This window comes from Myotis myotis, unplaced genomic scaffold (assembly GCF_014108235.1).
Source record: "Myotis myotis isolate mMyoMyo1 unplaced genomic scaffold, mMyoMyo1.p scaffold_m19_p_1, whole genome shotgun sequence".
NCBI classification, from domain to species: domain Eukaryota; kingdom Metazoa; phylum Chordata; class Mammalia; order Chiroptera; family Vespertilionidae; genus Myotis; species Myotis myotis.
In genome coordinates, this window is record NW_023416313.1 from 88,461,233 (window position 1) to 88,489,012 (window position 27,780).

Sequence of the window (27,780 nt, forward strand, 5' to 3'; positions counted from 1 at the left end):
CACAATGGGTTCTTAAACTGGACCAGAGGGCCGGAACAAAAGCATGAATGGAGTGTTTGTGTGAACTAATATAAATTCAAAGTAAACATCATTACATAAAAGGGTACGGTCTTTTTTTTTTTTAGTTTTATTCATTTCAAACGGGCCGGATCCGGCCCGAGGGCCGTAGTTTGCCCACGGCTGCCTTACACCAAACAGCTGTTGCCCTTAAAACCCCTCCTCAACCCTCACCTTAGGTTCTGCCTTTCCAGTTTACCCAGATTAGGTTCTGATTGGTTGGTTTCTATGCCAGTCAGCATCAAAAGCTTTGCCTCCTAGGCAGCCATTGGCTCCTCGCAGTTCACCTAGATTTGGTTCTGATTGGTCGGTTTCTATGCCAGTCAGCATCAAAAGCTTTGCCTCCTAGGCAGCCATTGGCTCCTTGCAGTTGACCCAGATTTGGTTCTGATTGGTTGGTTTCTCTGCCAGTCAGCATCTCTGAGCCTATCTCCAGCGGCTGTGGATCAGGCACTGCCTTTCTCTCCAGGCCTATCTCCGGGCCTAATCTGCAGCCTCCACGGCAGCTGCATATCAAGCCTTGCCACCCCCCCCCCCCCCCTCTCTCTCTCTCTCTCTCGGCCTTGCCAGCAGCTGTGGCAGCTGCTGATCAGGCCCCACCTCTCTCTCTCCAGGCCTCGCCAGCAGCCACAGTGGCTGCTGATAAGGCCCTGCCTCTCTCTCCGAGCCTCTTTCTGGGCCTGATCTGCAGCTTCTATGGAAGCGGCGAGGTCGTTAGCCCTCCAGCCCTCCTGTACCCGCTTCACCCTGCCCACCTCCCCATCACCCTGCCCACCCGCTGGCTGCCAGCCTTGCTGTGATAGGTGCCTGTGGGCTGTGAGGTCGGGACTACACTTCCTGGTGACTGATTGTCTGTCTGGTCGTTTAGGTCGTGACGATCCCTGGCCTTTTATAATGTAGACTAGAGGCCCGGTGCACAAAAATTTCTGCACTGGCGGGGGGGTGTCTCTCAGCCCGGCCTGTGCCCTCTTGCAGTCTGGGACCCCTCGGGAGATAACGACCTGCTGGCTTAGGCCCACTCCCCGGTGGCAGAGGGCAAGCCCAATCCCTAGGTGCCTGCCCCACAGCCCCTGGTCGGGCTCAGAGCAGGGCTGATTGGGGAGTTGGGGCACTGCCCCCTATCATGCACAGAGCAGGGCGGATCAGGAGGTTGCGATGTCGCCCTCAGTCACGCTCAGGGTAGGGCCGATTTGGGGGTTGGGGCGCCGCCCCCTGTCACACTCAAGGCAGGGTCGATGGGGAGGTTGCAGCGCCACCCCCTGTCACATACAGAGCCGGCCGATCAGGGGGTTGGGGCGCTGCCCCCTGTCATGCACAGAGCAGGGCCCATCAGGGGGGTTTGGTCTCCGTACCCTGTCACACACAGAGCAGGGCCGATCAGGGGGTTGCGATGTCACCCTCAGTCACGCTCAGGGTAGGGCCGATTGGGGGGTTGGGGCGCTGCCCCCTGTCACACTCAAGGCAGGGTCGATGGGGAGGTTGCGGCGCCACCCCTTGTCACATACAGAGCCGGCCGATCAGGGGGTTGGGGCGCTGTACCCTGTCATGCACAGAGCAGGGCCCATCAGGGGGGTTTGGTCTCCGTACCCTGTCACACACAGAGCAGGGCTGATCAGGGGGTTGGGGAGCTCCCCCTTGTCACGCACAGAGCAGGGCCGATCAGGGGGTTGGGGAGCTCCCCCCTGTGATGCACAGAGCAGGGCCGATCAGGAGGTTGTGATACCACCCTCAGTCACACTCAGGGTAGGGCCAATTGGGGGGTTGGGGCGCCGCCCCGTCACCCACAGAGCAGGGCCAATCAGGGGGTTGGGGCACTCCCCCGTCACACTCAGGGCAGGGCCAGTGGGGAGGTTGCGGCTCCACCCCGTCACACACAGAGCAGGGCCCGTGGGGGTCGGGGGGTTTGGGGTGCCTTCCCCTGTCACAAACAGAGCAGGGCAGATAGGGAGGTTGTGGCCCCGCCCCCTGTGACACACAGAGCCGCAGGGCGATCAGGGGGTTTGGGCGCTGGCCCCTGTCACGCTGCTCCAGGGGGCAGGAGGCCTCGCGGCTCCGCTGATCCCAATGCTGGGAGGCATATTACCCTTTTACTATATAGGATAGAGGCCTGGTGCACAGGTGGGGGCCGGCTGGTTTGCCCTGAAGGGTGTCCTGGATCAGGGTGGGGGTCCCCACTGGGGTGCCTGGCCAGCCTGGATGAGGGGATGATGGCTGTTTGCAGCTGGTCACACCCCCTTCAGGGTGGGGGGTCCCTACTGGGGTGCCTGGCCAGTCTGGGTGAGGGACTGACGGCCGTTTTCAGGCTGGTGGGTGACTGAAGCTACCAACCTCTCCTTTTTTCCTTTTTTTTTTTTTTTTATTCTTGGATTTATGGCTGTCACTGGAGCTGAGAGCCGGCTTTACCTGTGAGACCTCGCTGCTGAAAGCAGGTTTCTGGCTTTGTTTACTTTCTGTATTTGAAACTTTGTTGCGACTCCAGCTCTGAGATCCCGGCTGACTGAAAGCAGGTTTCTGGGGTTTTGTTTAGCTTCTATATTTGTAACAATGTTTCTTAGCAGCTCAGAGCCCAGCAGCGGCAGGCAGGGAACCTGGCTTCCTCCGTCACTGGACCAAGCAAGCCACCTGTTCGTGTTAGTAGCCTGGCTGCCGGCCGCCATCTTGGCTGGCAGTTAATTTGCATATTGCCCTGATTAGCCAATGGTTAGGGTAGCGGAGGTACAGCTAATTACCATGTTTCTCTTTTATTAGATAGGACTAGAGGCCTGGTGCACAAAAATTTGTGCACTCGGGCGGGAGGGGGGGGTCCCTCAGCCCAGCCTGTGCCCTCTCGCAGTCTGGGACCCCTCGGGAGATAACGACCTGCTGGCTTAGGCCTGCTCCCGGGTGGCAGAGGGCAGGCCCAATCCCTAGGTGCAGCCCCTGGTTGGGCTCAGAGCCGGGCCCATTGGGGGGTTGGGGCACCGTCCCCTGTCACACTCAAGGCAGGGTCAAAGCGGAGGTTGCGGCGCCACCCCCTGTCACTCACAGAGCAGGGCCGATCAGGGGGTTGGGGCGCCGCCACTCTCACATTCAGGGCAGGGCCGATGGGGAGGTTTTGGCTCTACCCGTCACACACAGAGCAGGGCCCGTGGGGGGGGGGGTGTGGTTGGGGAGCTCCCCCCTATCAGGCACAGAGCAGGGCTGCACAGGGGGTTGGGGCCCTGCCCCCTGTCACACACAGAGCCGCAGGGCGATCAGGGGGTTTGGGCGCTGCCCCGGCACACTGATCCCGGTTCCGGGAGGTGTATTACCCTTTTACTATATAGGGTAGAATAGGGTAGAGGCCTGGTGCATGGGTGGGGCCGGCTGGTTTGCCCTGAAGGGTGTCCTGGATCAGGGTGGGGGTCCCCACTGGGGTGCCTGGCCAGTCTGGGTGAGAGGCTGAGGGCTGTTTTCAGGCCGGGGGTGACTGAAGTTCCCAACTGCTCCTTTTTTTTTTTTTTTTTTTTTTTATTCTGGGCCAGCTTTACCTTGAGGCTTGGCTCCAGCTCTTAGGCCTCCGCAGGTTTCTGGCCTTTGCTTAAAATGTTGCGAATCTCCTCACTGAAGTCTGGCGGTATTTGTTACAATGTTTCTTAAACTGCCTGCTCAGAGGCCTGCAGCCGCAGGCGGGGAACGTTGGTTTCCTCCAACGATCCTCCGTCACTGAGGCAAGCAAGCCTCATGTTAGTTTCAAGCTGCCTGGCTGCTGGCCCACCATCTTGGCTGACAGTTAATTTGCATATCTCGCTGATTAGCCAATGAAAAGGGTAGCGGTCGTACGCCAATTACCATGTTTCTCTTTTATTAGTGTAGATTAGCCTAGATTCAGCATTGGTGCTACTGTGGACATCAGTCAGAATATTTTAAAGAAGTCTTTGTTAATCTTCCAGGGAATTGATCAAGTAGATCTTAATTAAAAGAGTTTCATTTGTAATTAAAAACAAGAACTAAAATAAACTTAGCTTTTCCTTTTTTATTTATTGTCAGTAAATTAAAAATCATTCATAAAAATGTTTATGAAGGGGTCCAAGAATGGCAAATAGGGTAAGGTATAATGATGAGGTCATAAATTTAATGATGAGGTCATAAATTTAAGTTACAGAAACTTATTTATTTGCCTTTCTGATTACTCACCTTGAGTCGACCAAAAGAAGTTTTTCTCGTTCTGAATAACAAAACAGTGATTTGAAGGAACTAGGTATTACCTAATTTACAGAATTTTTTTTCACAAAAATAGAGATAGGATGTATGAAAATGAGCAATAGAAAGCTCGCCTTGGAACAAAACTCTTCTAAAAAGATAAGTATAACAATAATCAGAAATTGAAGAGGATCTATTAAATGTTGTTTTGGGGGTATGACAAAGACTTCTGTGACTTAAGATACGATTTATAATACTAAAAAGAATTCACTATCTTGAACATCTTCCATCATTTAATCAATAAATATCTATACTACTAAAAGGGTAATATGCTCATTAGACCAGGAGGCCTTCTGGGAGACCTTTCGGACAAAGTCATGGTGGTGGGGCCAAAGCAGAGGTGGTTAGGGACGATCAGGCCAGAAGGGGAGGGCAGTTGGGGGTGATCAGGCCAGCGGGGGGGCAGTTGGGGGCAAGCAGGCCGGCAGGAGGGGCCGTTGGGAGTGATCAGGCTGTCAAGGGCGGGGGGCAGTTGGGGGCGAGAAGACCGGCAGGCAGAGTGGTTAGGGGCAATCAGGCAGGCAGGTGAGTGGTTAGGAGCCAGTGGTCCCAAATTGTGAGAGGGATGCCCGCAGGGATCGAGCCTAATCCGGCAGTTGGACATCCCCCGAGGGGCCCCAGATTGGAGAGGGTTCAGGTCTGGCTGAGGGACACACAACACACACACCACCACCACCCACCTGCCGCATGAATTTCATGCACCGGGCCACTAGTCAACTATAATTAATAGAGCAAGTGTAGCCTGTGTTCAGTTTCAAGTGATTCTTTTCCCTCTTATTTGTAATGTTCCTGCTATTTGCTCCAGAATTAGCTTAGAATCTAAGGCTTAAGATAGATATATGGCCCATTGGCATATTATAACATTTTAATTTTGAGTACCTTTAGGCAGCATACTCTGTCTTCTGTTTGCCATGGTGCCTATGGTGCCTGCCTTACCACACTCATTTCAGTGTGTGAATCATCTGGCCTCTGGAGGCATGTGTAACTCTTGCTAAACCTTTACACAACAGGAAAAAGGCAAGCATAAAAATGCTCACCTTTTCCTGACATAGCTAGTGAGTGAGGATTCCCACAAGGCTTGGATGAGCAAGTCTGAAACCATATGATCTTTAAATTATCCCTGTGCGTGGTGTCTTCTCTGGTTTCTGGTTATAACTTTCTAATTTTTCAGTATTACCAAGTCTGTTTGTCATTTGCTATAATATATTATGCATAAAGGACTATGCTAAATTAAGCCTTAAGCCACAGTCTGGTGAAGAGTAAAGGCTTCTAGTTTTACCTAGTTATTCCTCATACTTTTTCAATTAATATTTATTGAAAGGATATATTTCTTGGGAATCTTTATGGGGGTAGGAGGCCTATTATTAATATAGTAATATCCAGTTATTTAAACATGAATGCCCTTGAAATGTAACAATCAAGCTGTTTACATGGTAACCGAACTTAAAAATAAATCCTGTAAATCATTACAGATTTGGGAATTAAAAACTCTGGACCATCTATGTATCATCCTGTTTAAAGTTGACCTGTCTTCATTCTTTCTTACTCTGCTTTATTTTCCTTCATCATACTTTTCCGTTGCTTAATGTATTACATGTTTGTTTCTCTGTTTGTTATTTGTCTCTTCCTACTGTGCAAGCCATGAGAGTAGGAGCTCATTTCCATTTACTGTTCTCTTTCACTGCTTAGAACACTATCTGACACATAATGAATGAGAAACTTATTAAATATCTGGTTTATATGTTCATGAGACCTTTCTTATCCAACTTTAATACGTTCTCTTCTGGGTACTGCCCTCTCCTTTCTATGTTCAGTGTTCCTTTAGCTTAATATTTCTTGAGCACTGATCCTGATGTTGTAACTTTCCCTACTTTAGCCCTCCATTGCCAGCAGGATGACATCACAATTTTCTTACAGCATTGCATTTTGTTGTTTGTTTGTTTCCTTTCATTAGCCCTCTGAGCTCCTTGAGGAAAAGAACTTGGCTGTTCTCATCTCCTGTACCTACGACAGTGTCTGAAGATACTCAGAAAGTGTCTGTAGAATGAAGTGTAATATTCACATTGCAATACCGGAGTCCAGCAGGGAAAGGACATATGCTGACGATTATGCTGCTTGTTAGCAGAGTCACACTAGACTCTGTGTTTTCTACCTCCCTCAGCTCCACGCTCTATAAGGAATGAATTTTTATTTTTAACAAAAAGTCTTCTTGTTTCTTCACTTACAGATATTGATGATGTTCGGAAGTACAAACCAGGTTATTTGGAAGCTACACTTAATTGGTTTAGATTTTATAAGGTGCCAGAGGGAAAACCAGAAAACCATTTTGCTTTTAATGGAGAATTCAAAAACAAGGTGAAGATAATACTCTTTATTTTAAAACATACCTCATAATACCTGTACAATACTTTTTCACGTATGAATATTTGTGTATAGCATGATAGCAAAAGTCTTAATAACTTTTATACTTAAGGATATTATTTCATGACTTTTATTAAAAATTTTTTTCAGGAGATCTCTCAGTGAATCAGTAGGCTAGTGAAGATCTATATCCATCTATTTATCTATAGGTATCTCTTTCATCTAAAAAAATGAGGGATTTCCATGATGAATCTAATTCTTCCAATTCTCTAGGAAGAAAAATCTTCTATTTACTATTCTGGAGAGGATACAGTTACTTACTATTAGTGTAAATCAATAGGGGCTTGTCTCCTATGTGCTCATTTTACCATGACTGAATCAAGCTGCTAATTTAAGAAAGCATTTGAATTATCTCACTGTCATAGGACTTTTTAATAGAATACCATAAACTGTCTCTAATATGATGCAAATGGAGAAAATAGCCAGAGAGTTAAAGTGTAAAGCATGGAATATTTTTTAAAGTTATTACCACTATATGAATTATGCATTATAATCCAACCTTTAAGTGGGTGCTAATAAATAAATTATATTTTATAAGTAAGCCATGTTAATGAAAACTAAAATTTGCAATAAGGCCCAGCCAGCATGGCACAGTGGTTAAGCATTGATAACCTATGAACCAGGAGGTCATGGTTCAATTCCGGGTCAGGGCACATGCCCTGGTTGTCAGCTTGATTCCCAGTAGGGGGCGTGCAGGAGGCAGCCAATCAATTTGACTTGCTCATCATCCATGTTTCTATCTCTCCCTTTCCATTCTCTGAAATCAATAAAAATATATTAAAAATAAATAAATAAAAGTAGCATTTACACTAAGTATTTTGCTATATAAGAATTTATTGCTGGACTCAATATTTTTTTTAAAGAATCTTTATTAAAAGAACCTTTAGATCTAAGTCTTTTGTATAGGATTATGTATATGTATAAAACTGTGCTCAATAAAACTTTATCTACAAAAACAGTGGCAGGCTGGATCTGGCCCCCAGGTCTTAGGTTGCCAACCTCTGATTTCAATAATCCCCATTCCATTCCATTTAATAGATGAAGAAATTAAGATTTAGTGAGATTAAGCAACTTACCCAAAGTCAAACAGCTGGTAAATAAGGATGCCAGAATTTATACTCAAGTTTGCCTGACTCCAGAGCTCATGTTCTTATAGAGAGTATGTTAGTATAACGATGTGATGATTGCTATGACATTTTTTTTTTCTTTTGGTTTGGAACTAGGCTTTTGCTCTTGAAGTTATTAAATCTACACATGAATGTTGGAAAGCGTTGCTTATGAAACAGTGTGATGGAGGGGCTATAAGTTGGTAAGAATTTGTCTTTTTTACTTATTATTTTATTATTAATTGGTAGTAAACAGTCATATAATACTACTCAGATCTGATTTTTTTAAGGAGTTGCAATTTTTTTGACTTAAATACTTACAGAGCACCAATTTGGAAGTCATTACTAAGTGTTGGGCACCATGAAACTAATAATTAACTCATCATTTTTCAAGGGATTTATAGATTAGTGGGAGCATTTATAATATCAGTGGTTATTGTAATATATTGTGATATGTGCAAAAATGGCCTGAAAAAACATTAACAGTTTTTCAACATGCAAGCATATGGTTATTGTATTTATCTTGTAGCTACCACATCATTTCTTAATAAAAACAAAAAAGCCATCTTATCCAACAAGATCTGGATCATTAGCTGATGGATTCAGAGGAATCAAACAACAGTAACATATATAACTCATTTATTTTACTTTAAAACAGTTAAATGTACATTTATTCACCTATTCCTGGACATAAGGCAAAGACCTTTTCTGTATTGATTCCATATAGATTATATATATTCTTATGTAAATGTATAATAGAAAATAAAGATCAGGTCCTATAACCCTTAAACTCCTTACAATGAAAAACCCTTATAAGTTTGAAGGGTATGTTTTTTTCTAACCTTTTACAGTTGCCTTACCCCACACCTTATTTTGCCATCAAGTTTTTATAGTCATTCATTCTGATTAAGGCTTTTTAGAGCCTCAGTAGTGTTTTCAGCCTCGGAAGTTTTAGAGCCTACTTTAGTGTTCATAGAAACAGTTCTCTTTCCACACTCCCTTCATCTGTGAGCATAATTGCTGCGTACATTATGAAATAATAGCAACCAAGGCAACAGACGTAAACAAGTTTGAGAACAAAACAACTGACTGTTTGTGAGCCTAACTGTGGGAAGCAACTTGACGTCCTCGAGAGTAGATACTGCCCCACTTCACTGTTCCCTTCTCTGAACCAGGCGGAATTGGAAAACCATTCTCTTTCAGCAAATACTGACTAGGGGTCTACTGCCAGGTCCTGTCCTGATACCAGTACAGTGGGGCCTTGACTTACAAGTGTCCTGACTAACGAGTTTTTTGAGATACGAGCCGTCTCTCGGCCGATTTTTTGCTTTGAGTTGCGAGCTAAAATTCGGGTTACAAGCCAGCTTCAGATACCCCACCGCTAGTTGGTGCAGCGAATGTCACAACATCAGCCCAGCATCACGTGTCTCACTCATTCACTTTAAGATTTGACATATGAGTAATTTGAGTTACGAGCTCCGTCACGGAACGAATTAAACTCGTAAGTCAAGGCCCCACTGTATTACTGCTGTGAAGACAGTCCCTGCTCTTTTGGAGCATAAAGTCTGGAATCAAAAGAGACATTAAAGCAGTGGTTCTCAACCTTCTGGCCCTTTAAATACAGTTCCTCATCTTGTGACCCAACCATAAAATTATTTTCGTTGCTACTTCATAACTGTAATGTTGCTACTGTTATGAATCGTTATGTAAATATCTGATATGCAGGATGGTCTCGGGTGACCCCTGTGAAAGAGTCGTTCGACCACCAAAGGGGTGGCGACCCACAGGTTGAGAACCGATGCATTAAAGCAATTGTTAGAATAAATTAGTCAGATGAAGGAAAGAAATAGGCTCAAAGAATATTTTATTCAGGTCATCAAGAGGCTCATCTTACCTGTGGCACAAATGCTTGGGCATTATAGCTTCAGATTCTATTTCTCGTGCAGGCTAATGTAACACCCTCAACTCTGATATCCTCCTCCCCGTTTTCTTACCGCTTGTGCCGACTACTCTCTCTTCTTTTCAGCATATTCTTAAAATTTAGGTACTTTTTTTTCTAATTTAAATAGAATAATTTATTAACAACAAAGTCTTCCAGTCCTGACTATCCTAGTAACTGGTAGACTGAGTTCATCTTCATGGTCAGGTATTCGAAGCCAGCTATTAATGTGATGAGCTAAAAGAAGACATCTCTAATTGTCTAAGAGGAATTTGCTTGCTGTTCACTCCCTTACTTATCTCCTTGCTAATCATACTTTCTGAAAAGCTCTTGCACTCCTTGAGGGGCTTGTGTTTTTCCCCAGCTTCCTCAGCTACACAGCTGCAGACCATCGCGTGGGTTAGCTTTTCTACTGCTTGAGATGATTCCTTCTGTGCCGATTCCAGTTATCTGCATTCTGAGGGTGACGATTTCTAAGCTCTGGCATCATTTTGCTCTAGTTTTTGGTAGTGATTAGGATTACATTAGTAAGAGTTGACATTTATTGAACTCTCCTATCTTCCAGGTTCTATGTATTTTATATGTGTTATTTCATTAATACTCACCAGAACCCTATTACATCTCCATTTTACCCTCGAGGAACTGAAACCACAGAGATTGAATGGATCTAAGGTCACACTGGGCGGTGGAGCCAGGATTTAAGCCAGGTTCCAAGTCTGTTTACTTAACAGCTATAGTATGCCTCTACCATTTTATTTTATTATTATTTCTTATAATACATATTTTTATTGATTTCAGGAAGAAAGGGAGATGGAAAGAGAGATAGAAACATCAGTGATGAGAGAGAATCATTGATTGTCTGCCTCCTGCATGCTCCCTACTGGGGATCGATCCCACAACTCAGGCATGTGCCCTGACCAGGAATCAAACTGTGACCTCCTGGTTCATGGGTTGATGCTCAACCACTGAGCAACCTCAGTCAGGCTACCTGTACCATTTTAGAGAATACAATAAAATAAGTTTTGTTAGCTTAAAAATTACATGTGCCTAGGTCATTTAAAGACAAAACCTTTAGAATATTAACACATTTTTTATTTTTATCACTACTTGACTTGTAAAATATATTCAAAGTTGTTGCATTTTTATATTCTTTATTTTTAGTGAATAAATTACTCTCTCGGTTCCTTAAAATGTACTGTTATAGATGAGTACACTGTCTCCTCTTCCCTTTTTAACCTGTTTTCCCCACTTCATTCAGTTTAGGTTCACATTATTTATCACTGCAGTTCTCTAAACAACACACAGTCCATCAAAAGTACCTAGGGAAACTGTGAGAAAACTTAGCTGCATTGTCCCTTTTTTAAGTCTAGTGAATTAGAATCTCTAAGCCTTTATAAAAATGTTTTTAAAGCCCCTAATGAGCCTCTCTGTGTGTGAACCATAAAACACGAACTTTTCTCCAGAAGAACAAACAAGGCCTTTCAGGATTGGACCCCTGTCTGGTCTCACTTTCCATCACTTCATGCCTCTTATTCCTGTTTCCAACAACTGAGAACTGCTTATCACTCCTCATATACACCCTGGTTATTGACCTCTAGGCCGTGACTGTTTTCTTGGCCGTGATTGTCTTCTCATTTTGTGAACTGGCTAACTTCTTCATTTTTTTTTCTTCTTTTCTTTTCTTTTGGATTTTTTAAGACTTATCTTTGACTGCATCTTCTCTAGGAAACATTCCGTTATAGTAGCCCCAGTGCTAGTTAAGGTGCCAATACACTCTGTGTTCCCTCTGTGTGTTTCTATCGTTGCATTTACCATAGTGATTAACCAATAACACCCCCCCCCCCACCCCTATTTGTGGTTTTACTTTTCATGGTTTCAGTTACCTGCAGTCAACTGCGGTCTGAGATATTAATGGAAAATTTCAGAAAAACAATTATAAGTTTTAAGTCAACACTGTTCTTAGTGTGATGAAATCTCGCATTGTCCTGCTGCAGCCCAGGATGTGAAATATCCCTTTTTCCAGTGTATCCTCCTCACCCATTGGGCACTTAGTAGTTATCAGAAATGAGAGACCATATCCACATACCTTTATATTCGAGTATATGTTAGAGTATATTGTTATAATTGTTCTCCTTTATTTCTAGTTAGTGTTCATTTCTCACTTAATTTATAAGTTAAACTTTATCATAGGTATGTGTGTATAGGAAAAAAACATAGTGTATAGAGTGTTCAATTCTGTCCGTGGTTTCAGGCATCCACTGGGGGTCTTAGAACATATCCCCTACAGATAAGGGTGGGCTGCTGTGTTTTATTTGTGAATTTGTGTCCTCTAGAAGTTCCTTGAAAGCAAATGAATAAAACTGCCTTAACCATCTTTATTTTCACCTGACATGTAATAGCTACTTAATAAATCCCCTTTGAGGTAAATTGTTGAATAATATTTTAAAGCCAATAAATATTCGTTGTGTTTTAAATCTAGTAGTGACTCTTCTGTTTCCAGGAGCACTGCATTTATTAAATTCTTTAATTAGTATTTTGAGTAATTATCTTATTCACAATAAGTTTTGTTATTTTTATTATTTTGGTCCCACTGTTTAATGTTTACTCTGAAGGCGATATAGTCTTTTAACAGAAAGAATTTCATTAAAATAACTGTAAACTCCTTCGTAGGAGAAACAGAGGGGTTGTGTTTTTTTTTGTGTGTGTGTTTTTTTGTTTTTTTTTTGCCATTTGGGTTTAATCATCAATGCCTCTGACGCTCTCTTCAGCCACAGTTTATTTATCTCATTTTTAAGAGATCCGAAGTGTACTGTTCTTTTTACCAGCTTATTTTATTTCACTAACGATTATTTGTTGTGATGCAGTTTTTCAAGTTTTGATTACTTCTCAAATGCCCTTCTAGTTGCAAAACTGCTTTAATTCAGTTATCATTTTTGTACTCATAAATTATTTTGTATTGCAACTACTCTTCTGTTTAATATGTTCTATACAGTATTGTCCAAATTATCTTTGAAAAATAGAAATGTGATTGTCATTTTTATTCTTAAAAACTTCATGTGGTTCCCTTCGACGACAGAATATGACCCAGTTCTTCCACACATTAAACTTGTCAAAACCTACTTGTCCAGCCTCATTCTGTCCCCTCTCATCTCACTGTCTTTCCTCCATGAATGCCTGCTCATTCTTCAAGAAGTAGTTTAGATGTCACCTCTGTAAAGAATATTTTTTTCTGGTCAGAATTAAATGTACCCTCACCCGTGCTCTTACATCACCTGAGCTGTACACACCCCTCTGAAGAACTTGGGGCGGTGCATTATTTTTTCTTTTTTATGCTCTAAATTGAGTTTGACCTTCGCACTTAGTGACAGGACTTGACAGGTAGTTTATGCTTACTGAATGAAAAAATGAAAAAAAAATTCCAAATAGTTGAGATCTTAAAATTGTTTCTTTTTACCTTCCAGAGGGAGGTGCATTTGATCCTATACAGATGGCTCCAATTCTTTTAACTTTGTGTAGATTTACTGCAGTGTCACTTCTACAAACTCTGGAGGTTATAGTCCAAAATCATTGTCATTCTCTTCTCTCTTTCCCTCCCTCCCTTCCTCCCTCCCTCCCTCCCCTCTCTCTCTCTCTCTCCCCCCTCTCTCTCTCTCTCTCCCCCCCTCTCTCTTCCCCCCTCTCTTCCCTCCCTCCCTCCCTCTCTCCCTGTCTCTCCTATTTTCTTGACTACTTTGCTGTAGAATGAGAAGCCTGGGCAAATCTATATCCTGGACCTGTCTTTGAGGATTCTCATGAGTTTGAGCCTTTGTCTGATTTGAGATGGTCTTGAAAAAAAAAAATTTCTCTTTACTAATGTTCTATATTGCGGGCCGTAAATTTCATCTTTTATGTGTCTGTTCATTATTTGCAGGTAATTTCTTTTTCTATTTTTATTTAATCAATTTTTGCACTATTATATATCTACTAATATGCCTTTTATCATTTTTAAATGCAATTTGGGTTTGTTATACACAGCATTTTTGTTATTGCTCATCTGTTGCTCTAATGTCATGTCTGCTTATTTTGGTAAGTGAGATTGCATATGGGCTATATAATGTTTATAAATTTATAGCAAAATATTTGGTATCCTATCTAATAATAGACAAAGATTGAAATTAACCGTACCTCCGCTACACTTCCCATTGGCTAATCAGCAAGATATGCAAATTAACCACCAACAAAGATGGCGGCCGGCAGCCACGCAGCTGAAGCGAGCAGGAGGCTTGCTTGCTCCAGTGATGGAGGAAACCAAGCTTCCTCCCTGCTGTGGCCGGGCTCTGAGCTCCACTCTAAGCAACAAAGTTGCAATTGTAGAAGCTAAACAAACCCCAGATACCTGCTTTCAGCAAGTTGTGGCCTCGGAGCTGGAGCGGCAACAAAGTTTCAATTATAGAAAGTAAATAAATTCCAGAATAAAAAGAAAAAAAGGAGAGGCTGGGAGCTTCAGTCGCTTGCGCCGGTGGGCTTGGCCAGCCTGAAAACCCTCAGCCCCTCCTTCAGACAGGCCAGGCACCCCAGTGGGGACTCCCACCCTAAAGGGGGTGTGGCCAAGCCTTAAAACAGCCATCAGCCCCTCATCCAGGCTGGCCAGGCACCCCAGTGGGGACTGCCACCCTAAAGGGGGTGCAGGCAGCCTGAAAACAGCCATCAGCCCCTCATCTAGGCTGGCCAGGCACCCCAGTGGGGACCCCCACCCTGAAGGGGGTGTGACTAGCCTGCAAACACCCATCAGACCCTCACCCAGGCTGGCCAGGCACCCAAGCAGGACCCCCACCCTGATCCGGGACACCCTTCAGGGCAAACCAGCCGGCCCCCACCTGTACACCAGGCCTCTATCCTATATAGTAAAAGGGTAATATGCAAACTGACCCTAACAGCAGAAAGACTGGGAATGACTGGTCACTATGCCACACACTGACCACCAGGGGACAGACGCTCAATGCAGGAGCTGCCCCCTGGTGGTCAGTGCGCTCCCACATGGGGAGCTCTGCTCAGCCATAAGCCAGGCTGATGGCTGCCAGTACAGCGGTGGTGATGGGAGCCTCGCCTGCCTCCTCAGCAGCGCTAAGGATGTCCGACTGCAGCTTAGGCCTGCTCCCCGCTGGCAAGTGGACATCCCCCGAGGGCTGCCGGGCTGCCAGAGGGATGTCTGATTGCCAGTGTAGGCCCAATCCCCCGGGGTGCAGGCCTAAGCCAGCAGGTGGTTATCCCCCGAGGGGTCCCAGACTATGAGAGGGCACAGGCTGGGCTGAGGGACCTTCCCCGCCCCCCCCCCCCCAAGTGCACAAATTTTTGTGCACCGGGCCCCTAGTCTTATTATAAAATGGGAAGCAGCATATTCTTTGTAGTCATATTTAATCTCATTTGTGGTAGACACTTATCAGCTTAGTCATCTTTCCATTAAATGATTTTTCTGCTTCTCTTGTAGGCCATGGTTTGATTTGAGAGCTAAAATGTTTCCTAAATATTATCAGCTCCATAGGGGCTCTAGTTCAATAGGGCTCTGTATCCCCAGCATCTATAGATGATTTAGTTTTAATGTTAGAAACATTGTGCATAGTATATTTACCATACACCATGGTTTCTTCAGAGGATTAGCACTTAAGACTGCAATGTCTAATTTTTTGCGTTGTTCTTTTTAAATTTAGTTTTAACTTTCTTTAAGGAAACATCTGACTTATAAGGCTTTACCTTTTTCAGTTTTTTAAATAAACATGGGATGTAGAGAAGAAAATAAAAATAGCCTTAAAGATGATAATGCCAACTTTCTTATCCACGTCAAGAATGAAAATAAATCCCACATTTTGAGTCTGGATAAAAAGCAAACTGACTAGTTAGTATAATTGTTATACCCAATGTCTGATTATAGACAGATGTAGTTAAAAAGATAGATAGGTAAATAGGTTAGGTAGGTAGATAGATAGATAGATAGATAGATAGATAGATAGATAGGTAGATAGATCTTCTTATATATATCCTGACATATTTCATAAACCATTGTGAAAATTAATAGTAATTTGATAATGTATATCCTGTAGATTCACTTATGGGCGTGTGTGTGTGTGTGTGTGTGTGTTTCATCTATTATTTATCTCCTTTAGGAATCCATTTTAATCTGATTTTTTTATGAAATTATGTTTGAGAGGAAGGATGTGCAGGAGGTAGGACAAGGTACTGGGTGGTGTCATGCTGCATTGATAGCATGGTGTTCCCATTGAATGGAGAAGCTTTGACTGTATAGAGCCGTTACTGATCATGGAAGGAGCTGGTGTCTTATGCCTACCAAACTTCCTTACTTGTGAGAAAACCGAGTTTTCATAGTCATATGATTTTCTCTCACCACTCTTAGTTTAATCTTCCATACCTACCTTTCAGTGGCCAATTAGTGTTTATCTCCTCACTTAGAGAAAATTTGTCCTTATAGTCATCATTCTGTGGGTCAAATTTTTTTTTTCTTTCCTTCAGTAAAGGTGAAGTGTAGTTTTAGCTTATCCTTTTATATATAACAGGGTGCAGTTGAGATTTGTATACTTTTGTATAATTTTATTTTGAATTCTGGAGCATGAAGTGCTGCAGAGCACTTGGTCCTTTTCACCAGCTAGAATCATACTGTCAGTGTGGAATATTTGGACTTGGTTTTCTTTTGGGTAATTGCTCCTTTTTTATCCTGTGTAATAAAAACATTCTCTTTTCATTTGCAGCACAAATGTGCAGATATGCGATAGTCCTTATCATTGTGCTCAAGAGAAAGCAAGATCATTAGTTGAATCGGTAAGGGAAAATGTCCTTTAATCTTATGTCATAAGGAAGTCTATAAAGTTAAAAAATAACACTAAAATCTATTATTTTTAATCCGGGGAATTTAAATCAAAACCTTTTAATTGAATTATTAAGTTTTCTTTTCTAAAGTACATTAACCATTTATTTTCATAGATGCTCTTTTCCTTAACATCACCAATTTATTGTTGTTTGTATGCATTTGTTCTCTGTGCAGTTCTGTTCTCATGAGTTTCCCACCAGTCGGTGGCAAAAGTGCAACTGGCTGCTGTATAGGTGCATTTTGGCTCAAGAAAAATGAAATAAATAAGACCCTTTTTTTCCATTTAGTTTGGCTATCTCACAAGCTTTCGACTTCCTAGCTAAGAAGATATCCTTGGATATTTACATATCCTACTGTTTTTGCTGCCTGGAAACAACTGAATTTATTAACAAATTGGTACTTGTATTGGTGCTTTAATTTTTAAAATAGAAGGGAAGCTTGGCAGGCATGGCTCAGTGGTTGATCATTGACCTATGAACCAGGAGGTCATGGTTTGGTTCCGTCAGGGCACATGCCTGGGGTTGCAGGTTCAATCCCCAGTGTGGGACGTGTAGGAGGCAGCCGATCAATGATTCTCTCATTGATTTTCTAAATAAGATTCATATTCTGATAATCAAGTCATATTGCTATATGGTATTTTCAGGAATGATCTTAGGCTAGAAATACCATTTATAAATTAAGTTTTTAACAAGTAACTCTTTATGAGGTAGGAAACTAGTGAATTTAGATGTTTATTTCAAGGAACAACAGACATCTTTGCTTATGATGACTGCTTCAAATTTTATTTTCTCCACTAATTCATCAAGTATTTGATTAGCGCCTGTTCCATGTTGTGAGATTCTAAGTGCTAGGGATGCAGTACTAAGGAAAATATATAAAAACCTGCCCTTGGATAGAATGCTAACTATTCCAGTTGGGGAGGTGGATGGTTATTAAATACACAAGTAAAATACATGGTGTCCTGGAAGGTTATTGAATGGAGTCAGGGACAGCCTCACTTAGGAAAGGGCTGCCATGAGACAAGATTCTTAGACGGGAAAGGAAGGAGCCAAGTGTCTGTGAAGGAACAGCGTTCCAGGCCACAGTCCCAAAGGCCATGAGGCAAGAGGATGCCTGGTGTGTCCTAGAAATACCTGAGAACCAGTGACAGTGGAATAGAGAGAGTCCAGGGGACAGAGGAGGAGAGGAGATCAGAAAAGTTTGGTTCTGGGGTTGGAAATGGAGGCAAATTATTATGAAAGAACTATATTATAGTCTGTAAAGACTATTAAGAATTTTATTTCTCATTCTGAATGGGATTGGGAACCATTGGAGGGTTTTGAGCAAAAGTGATATGATCTGACTTAGATTTTAACAAGACACTTGGCTGCATTGCTGAGCAGGGACTATTGGGAGGTCAGGGAAGATGCAGAGAAGCCATTTTAGTAATGAGGACCACCAAATCATTTATTTTCTTCAGGTTTTCAATTTTGTATCTATGTAGATTACATTCTGAACTTAGTTCTCATCAGTATTTACTATTACTTTTTTAAGGGAAAAATTTTCTTTATCTTTGTCCAAGTAGTCTCAGATTAAGACTATTCCACTTATTTTGGTTTTGGATTTATGAATAATAAACAAAGATACTTGTCTTCAAATTATCTTCAAGATTAAAGTTTCTTTTACGTCCTGTTTTTTGTTTCCTGTCATATTACCAGGGAAGCCATCCTCTTTTTTAAAAATGTATTTTTATTGATTTCAGAGAAGAAAGAAGAGGGAGAGAGAGAGAGAGAAACACCAATGATGAGAGAGAATTATCGATCGGCTGCCTCCTACACACCTCACACTGGGGATCGAGCCCAAAACCCAGGCATGTGCCCTGACCAGGAATCGAACCGTGACCACCTTATTCATAGGTTGACGAAGCCATCCTCTTGAAAAAAAAATTGGAGGATTTGGATATGACTTAGATAATTTGATTTGGGGAACAAGGTTAGAAATCAGAAATATTAATATCCAGCTTTAATTACATGGTTTGGTAACTGTTGTGCTTCCTAATAATGAAGAAAGTGCTTGCTGATTTTTCACTGAGAATCCTACAGTAGAAAAACAAAATCCCGAGGGTTCTTGGAATTTGTTTTCAAATATAGACGTTTGAATTGATATACAATCACGAAAGGCATGGCTGTGTCAAAAACAGAGTTGGCTACATAGATCTCAACACCCGAGGGATTATAAGAGGCAGGGAACTGCACTGCCCTGGAACGCTGGGTGTCTGGGCTGCAGCGTGCGGCCACTGTCAGCAGGAATAACACTCTAATAGTTCAACCACAGGACCAGCCGATTACACTTTGTGGGCAAACAATGTGAATGGACAACTCACCAGAGAGGATACTTAAATAGCCAGTAAGCATGTGAAAATTTATTCAGTCTCACCAGTAATCAGTGAGATCAATCTAAGACACAATACAATTCCATAGTTATCATTTAGCAAGTGTCAGAGATGCAGTGTTTTTAAAGAAGTGGTAAAAGGAGATCTCTCAAACTTGTTGATATACTTGATGCAAATATAAATTGGTACAACTACTTTGAAGAGCAATTAAGTAATTTCTAATAAAGTTGAACACGCTTATAACCCACTAAGAAATTACCCTTCTAGATTCTATGGAGTTTTTAATTCATGTTTTTATCTGATCAGACATGAGAAAATTGGAAACTGAATAAATGTATACCGATTTAAAAATGTATACTGATTTAAAAATTTGTATGCCCAGAAAATCAGTAGATAAAATTAATGAAACCAAAAGCTAGATCTTTGAGAATATAATAAACCTTTATCCAGAATGATCAGGAAAGAAAAGAGAGAAGACATATTTTCAGTGTCAGGAATGAAATAAAATACATCACTGCTGATTCTACAGATATTACGAGAGTTGAAAAATATTGTGGAAAACTTTATACCAATAAATTTGACACTTTATTTCACACCTTGCACCATCCTATATAATAAAAGCCTAATATGCTAAATGTCCAGTCAGCCATTCAACCAATCAAAGCATAATATGCATTACCACTCAAAGATGGGCAAAGGAAATGAAAATAAAATCAATAGGTACTAGCCAATTATATTTTTTTATTGACAAAGTTGATTAAACTTACAGTCTTAAAATACTTTCCCATTTTGTGTATGGATAACTAAGAAAATGCTTGTAGGAAGCTGATGGGATTGTTTGAAGGAGAGACACTAAATGTATAGCAGTTGTATTAATTTAAAATACAGTTCATGCCTGGATAAGGGACTGAGGCCAGCATAAGCTTTCTTTGGTTGATAAAAGAAAGAGGAATACTTTGGTAAGGAGAACTCTAGATTTGTTTTAAAGAAATTAAAGATAGGAATATTCGTGAGAAGTATTTTTTAGAGTGGGAAAAGGGGAGGAGATCGCATTTTTAGAAAGAGGGTATAAAATAACACTGACCATTTCGTGGAGAATTTCTCTTAGATGAGGAGAGGGTGCCCACATTCTTTACCTACTGAGAAATAGAAGTAACTGAAAACCCTGTGTTGGTTTCTTACAAGGAAAATATAATAGTGGTGGTTCTGAGGGTGAGAGTTGGGATTGGGGCACTTTTAGATACCGCTCTGTGCATTTCTTTGTTCTTCCAGTTTCTACAAGCGTTACCCTTGTTATTTTAAAAGTCTGGAAGTCAGTGGTATTTAAATAGCTGATATTTATCATGATCTCGTGTTGGTATTTTTAAATATAAATCCTGGTCTCTCTTTTGGCATATGCTAATATGGAAAAATATATAAAAAATACCTCCAAATTTTAATAGTTTACTACCTCTGAGTGTTAAACTTACCTGTGATGTTTGTTTTATTTTATATAAGACTTTGTACATTCTGAATATATTCTATCAACCAAGAAATACATTTTCAGAATGAAAAAATTAAAATAATCTGGAAATTATTTTTAAATAACGTTTAATGGTAACTGTCTTGGGTAGAGTAGTTTGTTCATTTCTGTAACACTCTGTAGGTAATGAGAAGCTGCTCAGTTATTCTGTTTTATATGCCATACATTTTCTTCCTCTGAGCAGCTCCAACAAGAAGCAGCTGCTGATTTTAAACAGGAAATCTAAACAGCTAACTTTTTGACAAACTTTGTAATATGTGTCCTACACAATTTAAAGAGCATAACAATTTCAAAGAACAGGCAAGTTACATTCTTTATAGTCTGTTTAGAAAACCAGAGTTATTGCATCCCAAAGGCCTAATCTCAGTGAGTAATATTTCATGTTGTAGCGTTCCTTTCACACCCAGATTCATTTCAGTTCTACCGTCCTCAAAACCAGCCATGGTTAAGCATTTTCGCCATGCTAGGAAACTGAATAAAATTTTTCTTGTTTTTTGAAGTACTTGGAAAATGTCAAGTACTTTTTATTATACATAAAATTTGTACAGAGGTCTTTATTTACATTGTTACATCACCCTTTTCTATGACAGAAAAAAACAAAGCATATTTGACTAGGGTTGTTTTTAAGTAGAGTTGAAGGAAAAATAACTTCAACAATTTATGATTTGGGGGAGGGCAATGTATTAGGGTTCTCCAGAGAACCAGTCCGTAGTGTGTGTGTGTGTGTAGGGGGGCGGGGGGCTTGGGAAGCCCGAAAACTGCAGGGTGGACTGGCAGGCCAAAAACCCAATGGTACAAAGCTGGAGAATTTTCTCTTGCTTAGGGAAACTGGTCTTTTTGCTCTATTGGGGCCCTCAACTGATTGGATGAGGCCCACCCATCCAATCGCTTTACCCTGAGTTCATCAGTTAAATGTTAATCTCACTCCAAGGTGACGCATTCACTATGATAGGGAATATTTTAATATTGCTGAAATGTAACTGTTTTTCCTGCTGAGCTGTTCTTATTCAGTACTGCCCTTAGACCTAGAGGACCCTGCTTTGGCCCTCATCCAATCCTGTCCCTCCCCACAGGAAAAGACCAGGGGACCAAAGTTGTGCCTTCACTGGCAGCCCAAGCCCCCCATTCTGGAAAACATACTGGCTACTCAAGACCCTAGAAGTCTTTGCCCAGACAGCTGCAGGCCCGTTCGCGGGGTCTGTGTGGGCGTCTGTCCAAATTCACACTCATTACTCTGTGGACTATGTGCTCACTGTTACTTCTGCAGGGGTGCGGGGGTGGCCATTGCAGGTAGGGGTTGCATAGATGGGTGGGCTGGAATTTCCACTGTTGTGCCAGTGAGGTCTCCAGTGCAGAACGGAGCCTGGGGTGGGAGGAGACGTGGGGCAGGGTGAGGCCCTGTGCCTTTTCTCGCGCTGCCATCCTCAGGCAGTCTCTGAGGCATCCGAATGCTATGAGAGCTCCCAAGTTGGTACAAAGGTGTTTTACAAGATGGTGGGATGAAGCATACTTTATATTCTAGCCGTTATTCTGATTTATAACTTTCAACTGTTCAGATGTATGGTGTCTGGTCTTTCTATCTTTACCCAAGACCTCAAATGCCAAAAGTAGGTCTTTTCTATTGAGGGTGAGCAAATTCAGAGAATTAGAAGTTGATTATTGAATTGAAATATGAAAAGTGCCCTAACTGGTTTGGCTTAGTGGATAGAGCGTTGGCCTGTGGACTGAAGGGTCCCAGGTCGATTCCAGTCAAGGGCATGTACCTTGGTTGCAGGCACATCCCCAGTGGGGAGCGTGCAGGAGGCAGCTGATCGATGTTTCTCTCATCGATGTTTCTAACTCTCTATCCTCCCTTTCTCTCTGTAAAAAAAAAAAAAATCAATAAAATATATTTTAAAAAAAAAAGAAATATGAAAAGTGTGTTACAAAGTCAGGTTATCGTTGGGGAGATGAGGTTACAATTGGGGAAGAGCCCGTCATGTTCCATTCTTTGATCTCGGTAGTGATTACGTAGATGTTAACGTAAGTATTCTTGGGCTTTGTGCATTTCTGTCTATAGAAAATGGATCTTCTAATAAAATGTTTTTTTATAAAAACTTTTAAAAATGTTTTCTTAGAAAACAATTTATATCTCTAGAAAACCTTTCTTTCAAACTTGTCCACCACAGGTTGTATTACAGCTGCCCTAAGAATCTTGGCCGCCATCAAAATAAACAAAAATCATCTTGAAAGTTCTAGAAAGCAACTGCATAAATTATATAGTTTGTATGTGTGTCTCTGTATGTGTCACGCACCCGCATGCGCATACTTATGAATGTGTAAGTTTGGTTTTTGTTCTCAGGACCTCAGCCAAGGAAGCAGCTGAAAGAAAACCTCTCTCCTCATTCCCAGTAGTTCCCAGGGGCTAATGAGAAAAGATATTTTCAAGCATGCTTTTTCTATTTGACTCTGTGTGGTTTATTTGAACGAGTGAGCAGTGATAATAAAGGCAAAAGGAAATTTTTTTTCAGGTTAGAGAACTATTACTAGTATGTGTGAACTTGGTTCTATAAAATATATGAGAAAAACTTTTGGATACAATTTCTACATCTAAAAATTCATTGTAATGGAAACTCTGTTCTTATCTTTCAGGTATCATCTTCAATAAGTAAAGAAAGTCAAGAAGAAGGTATGGTACATTTGGGTTCTTAAGGAGCTAGAGGTGTAAATTTATTCGTTTTTAGTTAGTGGAAGCCAAAAAGAAATTCAATAGATTAATTTAAAAGTTATATAAACTGGAGAGTATTATGCTAAGTGAAACAAGCCAGTCTCAGAGAAAGACAAGTATCACATGATCTCACTCATATGTGGAATCTAAAGAACAAAGTATACTGATGAATAAAATAGATCCAGAGACATAGAACCATGGAACAGACTGTATAATCTCAGAGGGAAGGAGGGGGAGGGCAAGGGAGAGAAGAGATCAGTCAAAGAGCTTGTATGGATATATGTATAACCCATGGACACAGACAATAGGGTGGTGAAGGCTAGGGGTGGGCAGTGAGGGGGAGTAAGGGCTAGCTAGAAGGGGTCAATGGGGGAAAGGGACATCTGTAATACTTTCAACAATAAAGGTATAATTTTTGAGAAGTTATATAAACTAAGTAAAATACTTTTCAAAATAGTCATTAAAATTTTCACATGAAGTAGTTTATTAATTTCAGAAAATGAGAAAGAGTACATTTATTACTTTTAGGCTAGAAAATGGTTGATTATGTAGTGACTTTTTTGGTGAAGTAGAGAGATTCCAGCTAGTTCTAATAAGCTTAAAAAGACTCCAAATATCTGATTTGGGATATTTTCTTCATCTTTCATCACTTTATTTATTTTGACTAAAGATCTTAAAAATAAAATTTGTAGCATGATTAAAAATGCCATATTTTCACTCCCATTATATTTGAAGCTGTTTTGAGAAACAAGTAAAAATATTCTGTGGTAAAAATTTCAGAATACAAGCATATGCACATATAATTTGTCTTTCAATATTTGGGCAGACCTTTGGCCTGTTGCTTTAATATACAACAGTAGAAGAATATTGAGCTTGCAAATTTGTAGAAAAAAATGAGCACTACAGACAGACCTTGGGTTACGTCGGACTTGACATACATTGTTTTGTGGTTACATCGCCATCTCCCATTTATTTATAAAAAAAAAAAAAAGTTCCGTCATTTCGATGTATATACATATGTGCTTTGTGTTTTTTATTATTTATTTACCACAAGTAAAGGTCAGGAATTGTTATCTGTCTTTTACTTTTTTTTTTTACTGTTTCACTTCATTATTGATGTGTATGTGCTCCATGTGAGTGAAGTAGTTGCTTATGTAGGTGGGTTCCGACTTACAGCGAAAATCGCGTTATGTCACGCAGTAGGAACAGATCTCCAACGTAACCCGAGGAACTACTGTATTTACTGTGAGTCTAGTTCTAGGATGTTTAGAAAGGAGCAGAACCATAGAGCTGGCTTCATGGGGAAGCAAGCTCCATTCCTTATGTGGGGAACTAACCCATTGTTTTTTTTGTAATACTATCCCATTTTGTGTATTTGACAGGCAGTCCAATTTTACAGTTCAAGGGTTTTCTAGACTTTTCATGCTGCAGCTAGGGTACTAACTTCTGTAGCATTCAATAGAGACTAAAATCACCCAGAGAGAAGTAGGAAATAAAGTGGGAAGGCTCTAGAATTTTTTTATTAATATTTTTTATTGATTTCACAGAGGAAGGGAGAGGAAAAGAGAGAGAGAAACATCAATGATGAGAGAGAATCATTGATCGGCTGCCTCCTGCACGCCCCTTAACTGGGGACTAAGCCCGCAACCCAGGCATATCCCCTTGACCGGAACCAAACCTGGGACCTTTCAGTCCGCAGGCCAACGCTCTATCCACTGAGCCAAACCCGCCAGGGCAGGCTCTAGAATTTCTAATGTAGTTTTATGTAAGACTTCATCTAAATGAGAGAACTTAAGACAAGAATTTAAAGGGAAGTAGCTTTAAATAGAGAAATGTCATGCAAAATAAGCTTTTAAAAAATATATATATTTTTATTGATTTCAGAAAGGAAGGGAGAGGGAGAGAGAAACATCAATGATGAGAGAGAATCATTGATCGGCTGCCTCCTGCACACCCCCTCCTGGGGTTTGAGCCTGAAACCCGGGCATGTATCCTCACCAGGAAATGGAACCATGATCTCCTGATTCATAGGTCGATGCTCCACCACTAAGCCATATGGACTGGGCCATGCTAAGCTTCTTGATTGTTTTTACCTGCCTGAACACTTCCAAAAGGTCTAAATTAAATTTGTCTTATTCTTCCTTCCTTCCTTCCTCCCTCCCTCGAACCCCTTCCCTAACACCCTTCTTCCCCCGTTTTAAACACAGAGCAAGTGTGGCACTTCCTTGGCAAGTGATGGGAACATTTGAAGTTCTGCCATCAAGATTCCAGTCTCTGAGGACTTCCAGACTGTCTCCCTCAAGTGCTGGAGATAGGCAGACCGATGAGAATTTGCTAACTTTCTGTTGAAACTCTTTTTTCCCCCAAACTTTCTGGGATATGCACTATGTAAATAAACACTGGTTTTGAATTAGTCTCCTCCAGATATTTATTGATATGATAAAGATTTCATTTAATTTTGTATCAGAAATTTAGAAACACTCAGTTTTGGCCAGTTCACATTTCTGTGCCCAAAGATTTTATTGGGCTTATTTCTATAGGTTAATGTAAACATTATAAATTTAGTACATTAATAAGATTTCTATAGATATTATTGTTTTCATTTTCATACCTTATTATCCCTTTTCAAGTCTCTTGCTGGCAGAGACTTCATTGGCCAACCTCTGTCCACTTATTAGTTCTGTGTAAATGTGTTTACATATTAAGGCTCTTAACTATAACTTTCTGTTTCAGAGTTCCGAAAGTCTTTGAATTTCATCCAGTTTCCGTAGTTTCAATTCTTGTCTCTATGGTGATGACTCCCAGCTATACATAAAAAGCCCATGTCTTTCTCTTGGGGTCTGCCTATGGGACATCTCTCCAAATGCCTTAGACCCCGCTGGTCCAAAAATGACCTCCTGTTAATTCCTTTATTCTTGAACAATTAAGTTAACATTCTTTTAGTCCCCCACTCAAACCCTTGATACCATATTGAACCTCTCTTCTATCTTTACTCATAAAGATCATCTAAATGTAATTGTTTGTCATTTTTGTTCATTCACCCCCATTCTTTGCTTACTGTCCCCTTATTTCATGGGGACTGTTACTACAGCCTCTCCGTGGTGCCCTCCTCCTATTCCCCAGTTGCTCTCGTTCTATTTCATACCCTCTTGCCTCCTAACTAAGTCCTGCCTCTGGCTCTTCTCCCTCCATACCACCTTCCACATTTCTAAACAGTTGTTTTCTTAAAACATAGGTCTTGCCTTGTTAAATTTTTCTCAAAATGTCATCCATGGCTTTTCATACTGAGAAAAAACCAGACTCCGATTTCCTCAGGGTCCCATTCTCATGCCATGCCTGCTACCCGCTCCTCTTCACACACCTTGTCTGTTCGTGCTCCCAGTGCTGTGCTTCTCGTGCCAGTTCTGTTCACATTTTTGTTTGGTTGTGTTTTCCCGGAAAACATTATTTACAGTTGAAAAACATGGAAAATCTTGGGTTCTGAATCTGTGATACTTCCAAGATCTCTTGATCAAACAGGGCAACAGCAGGCCAGGAAGCAAACACAGGCCAATCCAAATGATCTTACTTGAGGGCATCACTCAGAGCAAGGCCAGGCCTACAATAGCAGAGAGGTCAAGGTCTGAGTCAGTCTCACTCTGGACTCCATCGACCCACACTGGTCACTACGGGCAGCTTGGGCTTATTGTTGGGCCTCAGTCTTTTATCATCACTAGAAGTCCATCAGTGATTTTTCCAAACACTGCATGCTTCCCATCCAGCCAGGCACCCTTAGAGCAGGTGATGAAAGCCTGGCAGTCATTTGTACTGGGACCACTGTTTCCTATGGGAAGCAGGCCTGGAGCTGAGTGTCTAAATTTAAAATTTTAATCTGCAGATGGCCCCCGGTAAATACTGGCAACTCCAGTACCATCTCCATTAATAAAATCTCCACTCTGGATCATGAAATCCTTTAAAACCCTGTGAAAATGCCACTTTGTATCCTATAGGAACCCTATCTTTTCTGAATTCTCCAGTGCAGAACTGCCTGAAGTTCTCAGCTGCCTTAGTCACAAGGTCTGCAAAGAGCTTGATCTCCAAATAGCCAACTTTCTGGCTTCCGATGCTAATATCAATGAACACCCCAGGTTGACAGGGCTTGAATTTGCCACCACCATGGCTCCAACCCAGAACTGTTCATATCTTTTTTCTTTCCTTTTTGTTCTGTTAGTATCATCAATAGATATTTGCACAATATGCTTTGTGGTTTACAATAATTACAATTTCTTGAGCATCTGTTCTACATGAGGCACTTGTAGATGTCCTATGTGCACATATTGTATAAGGAAGACATTGCCCGCTTCATATTGAGGCTCAGAAAGTCTATAATTTGCCCAAGGTCACATAGCTAGTTAGTATGAGAGCCAAAATTAGAACTCATGACTATATGGCTCTAAATCCATCAGTCTTTCCATGTACTTATGTTTTCCTCATACAGCTCATTTTGCTGTAGGCACGGCTCAGAATAGGCCTGTTTTACAAAAAAGTAAATGGGTACAGAGGGTGTGATTAACCCAAATGAAATAGCAGGGTCCCCT

General features: G+C 41.4%; 1 protein-coding gene and 1 pseudogene across 9 annotated transcripts in view; one reads left to right on the plus strand and one right to left on the minus strand.

Moving 5' to 3' along the window:
- Nucleotides 1-25,616, plus strand: part of PPA2 (inorganic pyrophosphatase 2) — an 88,317-nt gene extending 62,701 nt beyond the window's left edge. For 5 of the 9 annotated variants that reach the window (XM_036344215.1, XM_036344234.1, XM_036344192.1 and 2 more), the window contains 6 exons: nt 6,506-6,633; nt 7,923-8,008; nt 16,485-16,554; nt 23,128-23,164; nt 25,235-25,317; nt 25,411-25,616. In XM_036344215.1, coding sequence (XP_036200108.1) covers nt 6,506-6,633; nt 7,923-8,008; nt 16,485-16,554; nt 23,128-23,164; nt 25,235-25,317; nt 25,411-25,452 — 446 coding nt within the window. In that variant the 3' untranslated portion in view covers nt 25,453-25,616. The remainder of the gene's footprint in view (nt 1-6,505; nt 6,634-7,922; nt 8,009-16,484; nt 16,555-23,127; nt 23,165-25,234; nt 25,318-25,410) is intronic. The other 4 variants (XM_036344254.1, XM_036344224.1, XM_036344245.1 and 1 more) reach the window with 2 other exon arrangements.
- Nucleotides 25,617-26,836: 1,220 nt separating this feature from the next.
- On the minus strand, nt 26,837-27,360 carry LOC118665436 (annotated as a pseudogene).
- Between the last annotated feature and the right edge of the window lie 420 nt (nt 27,361-27,780).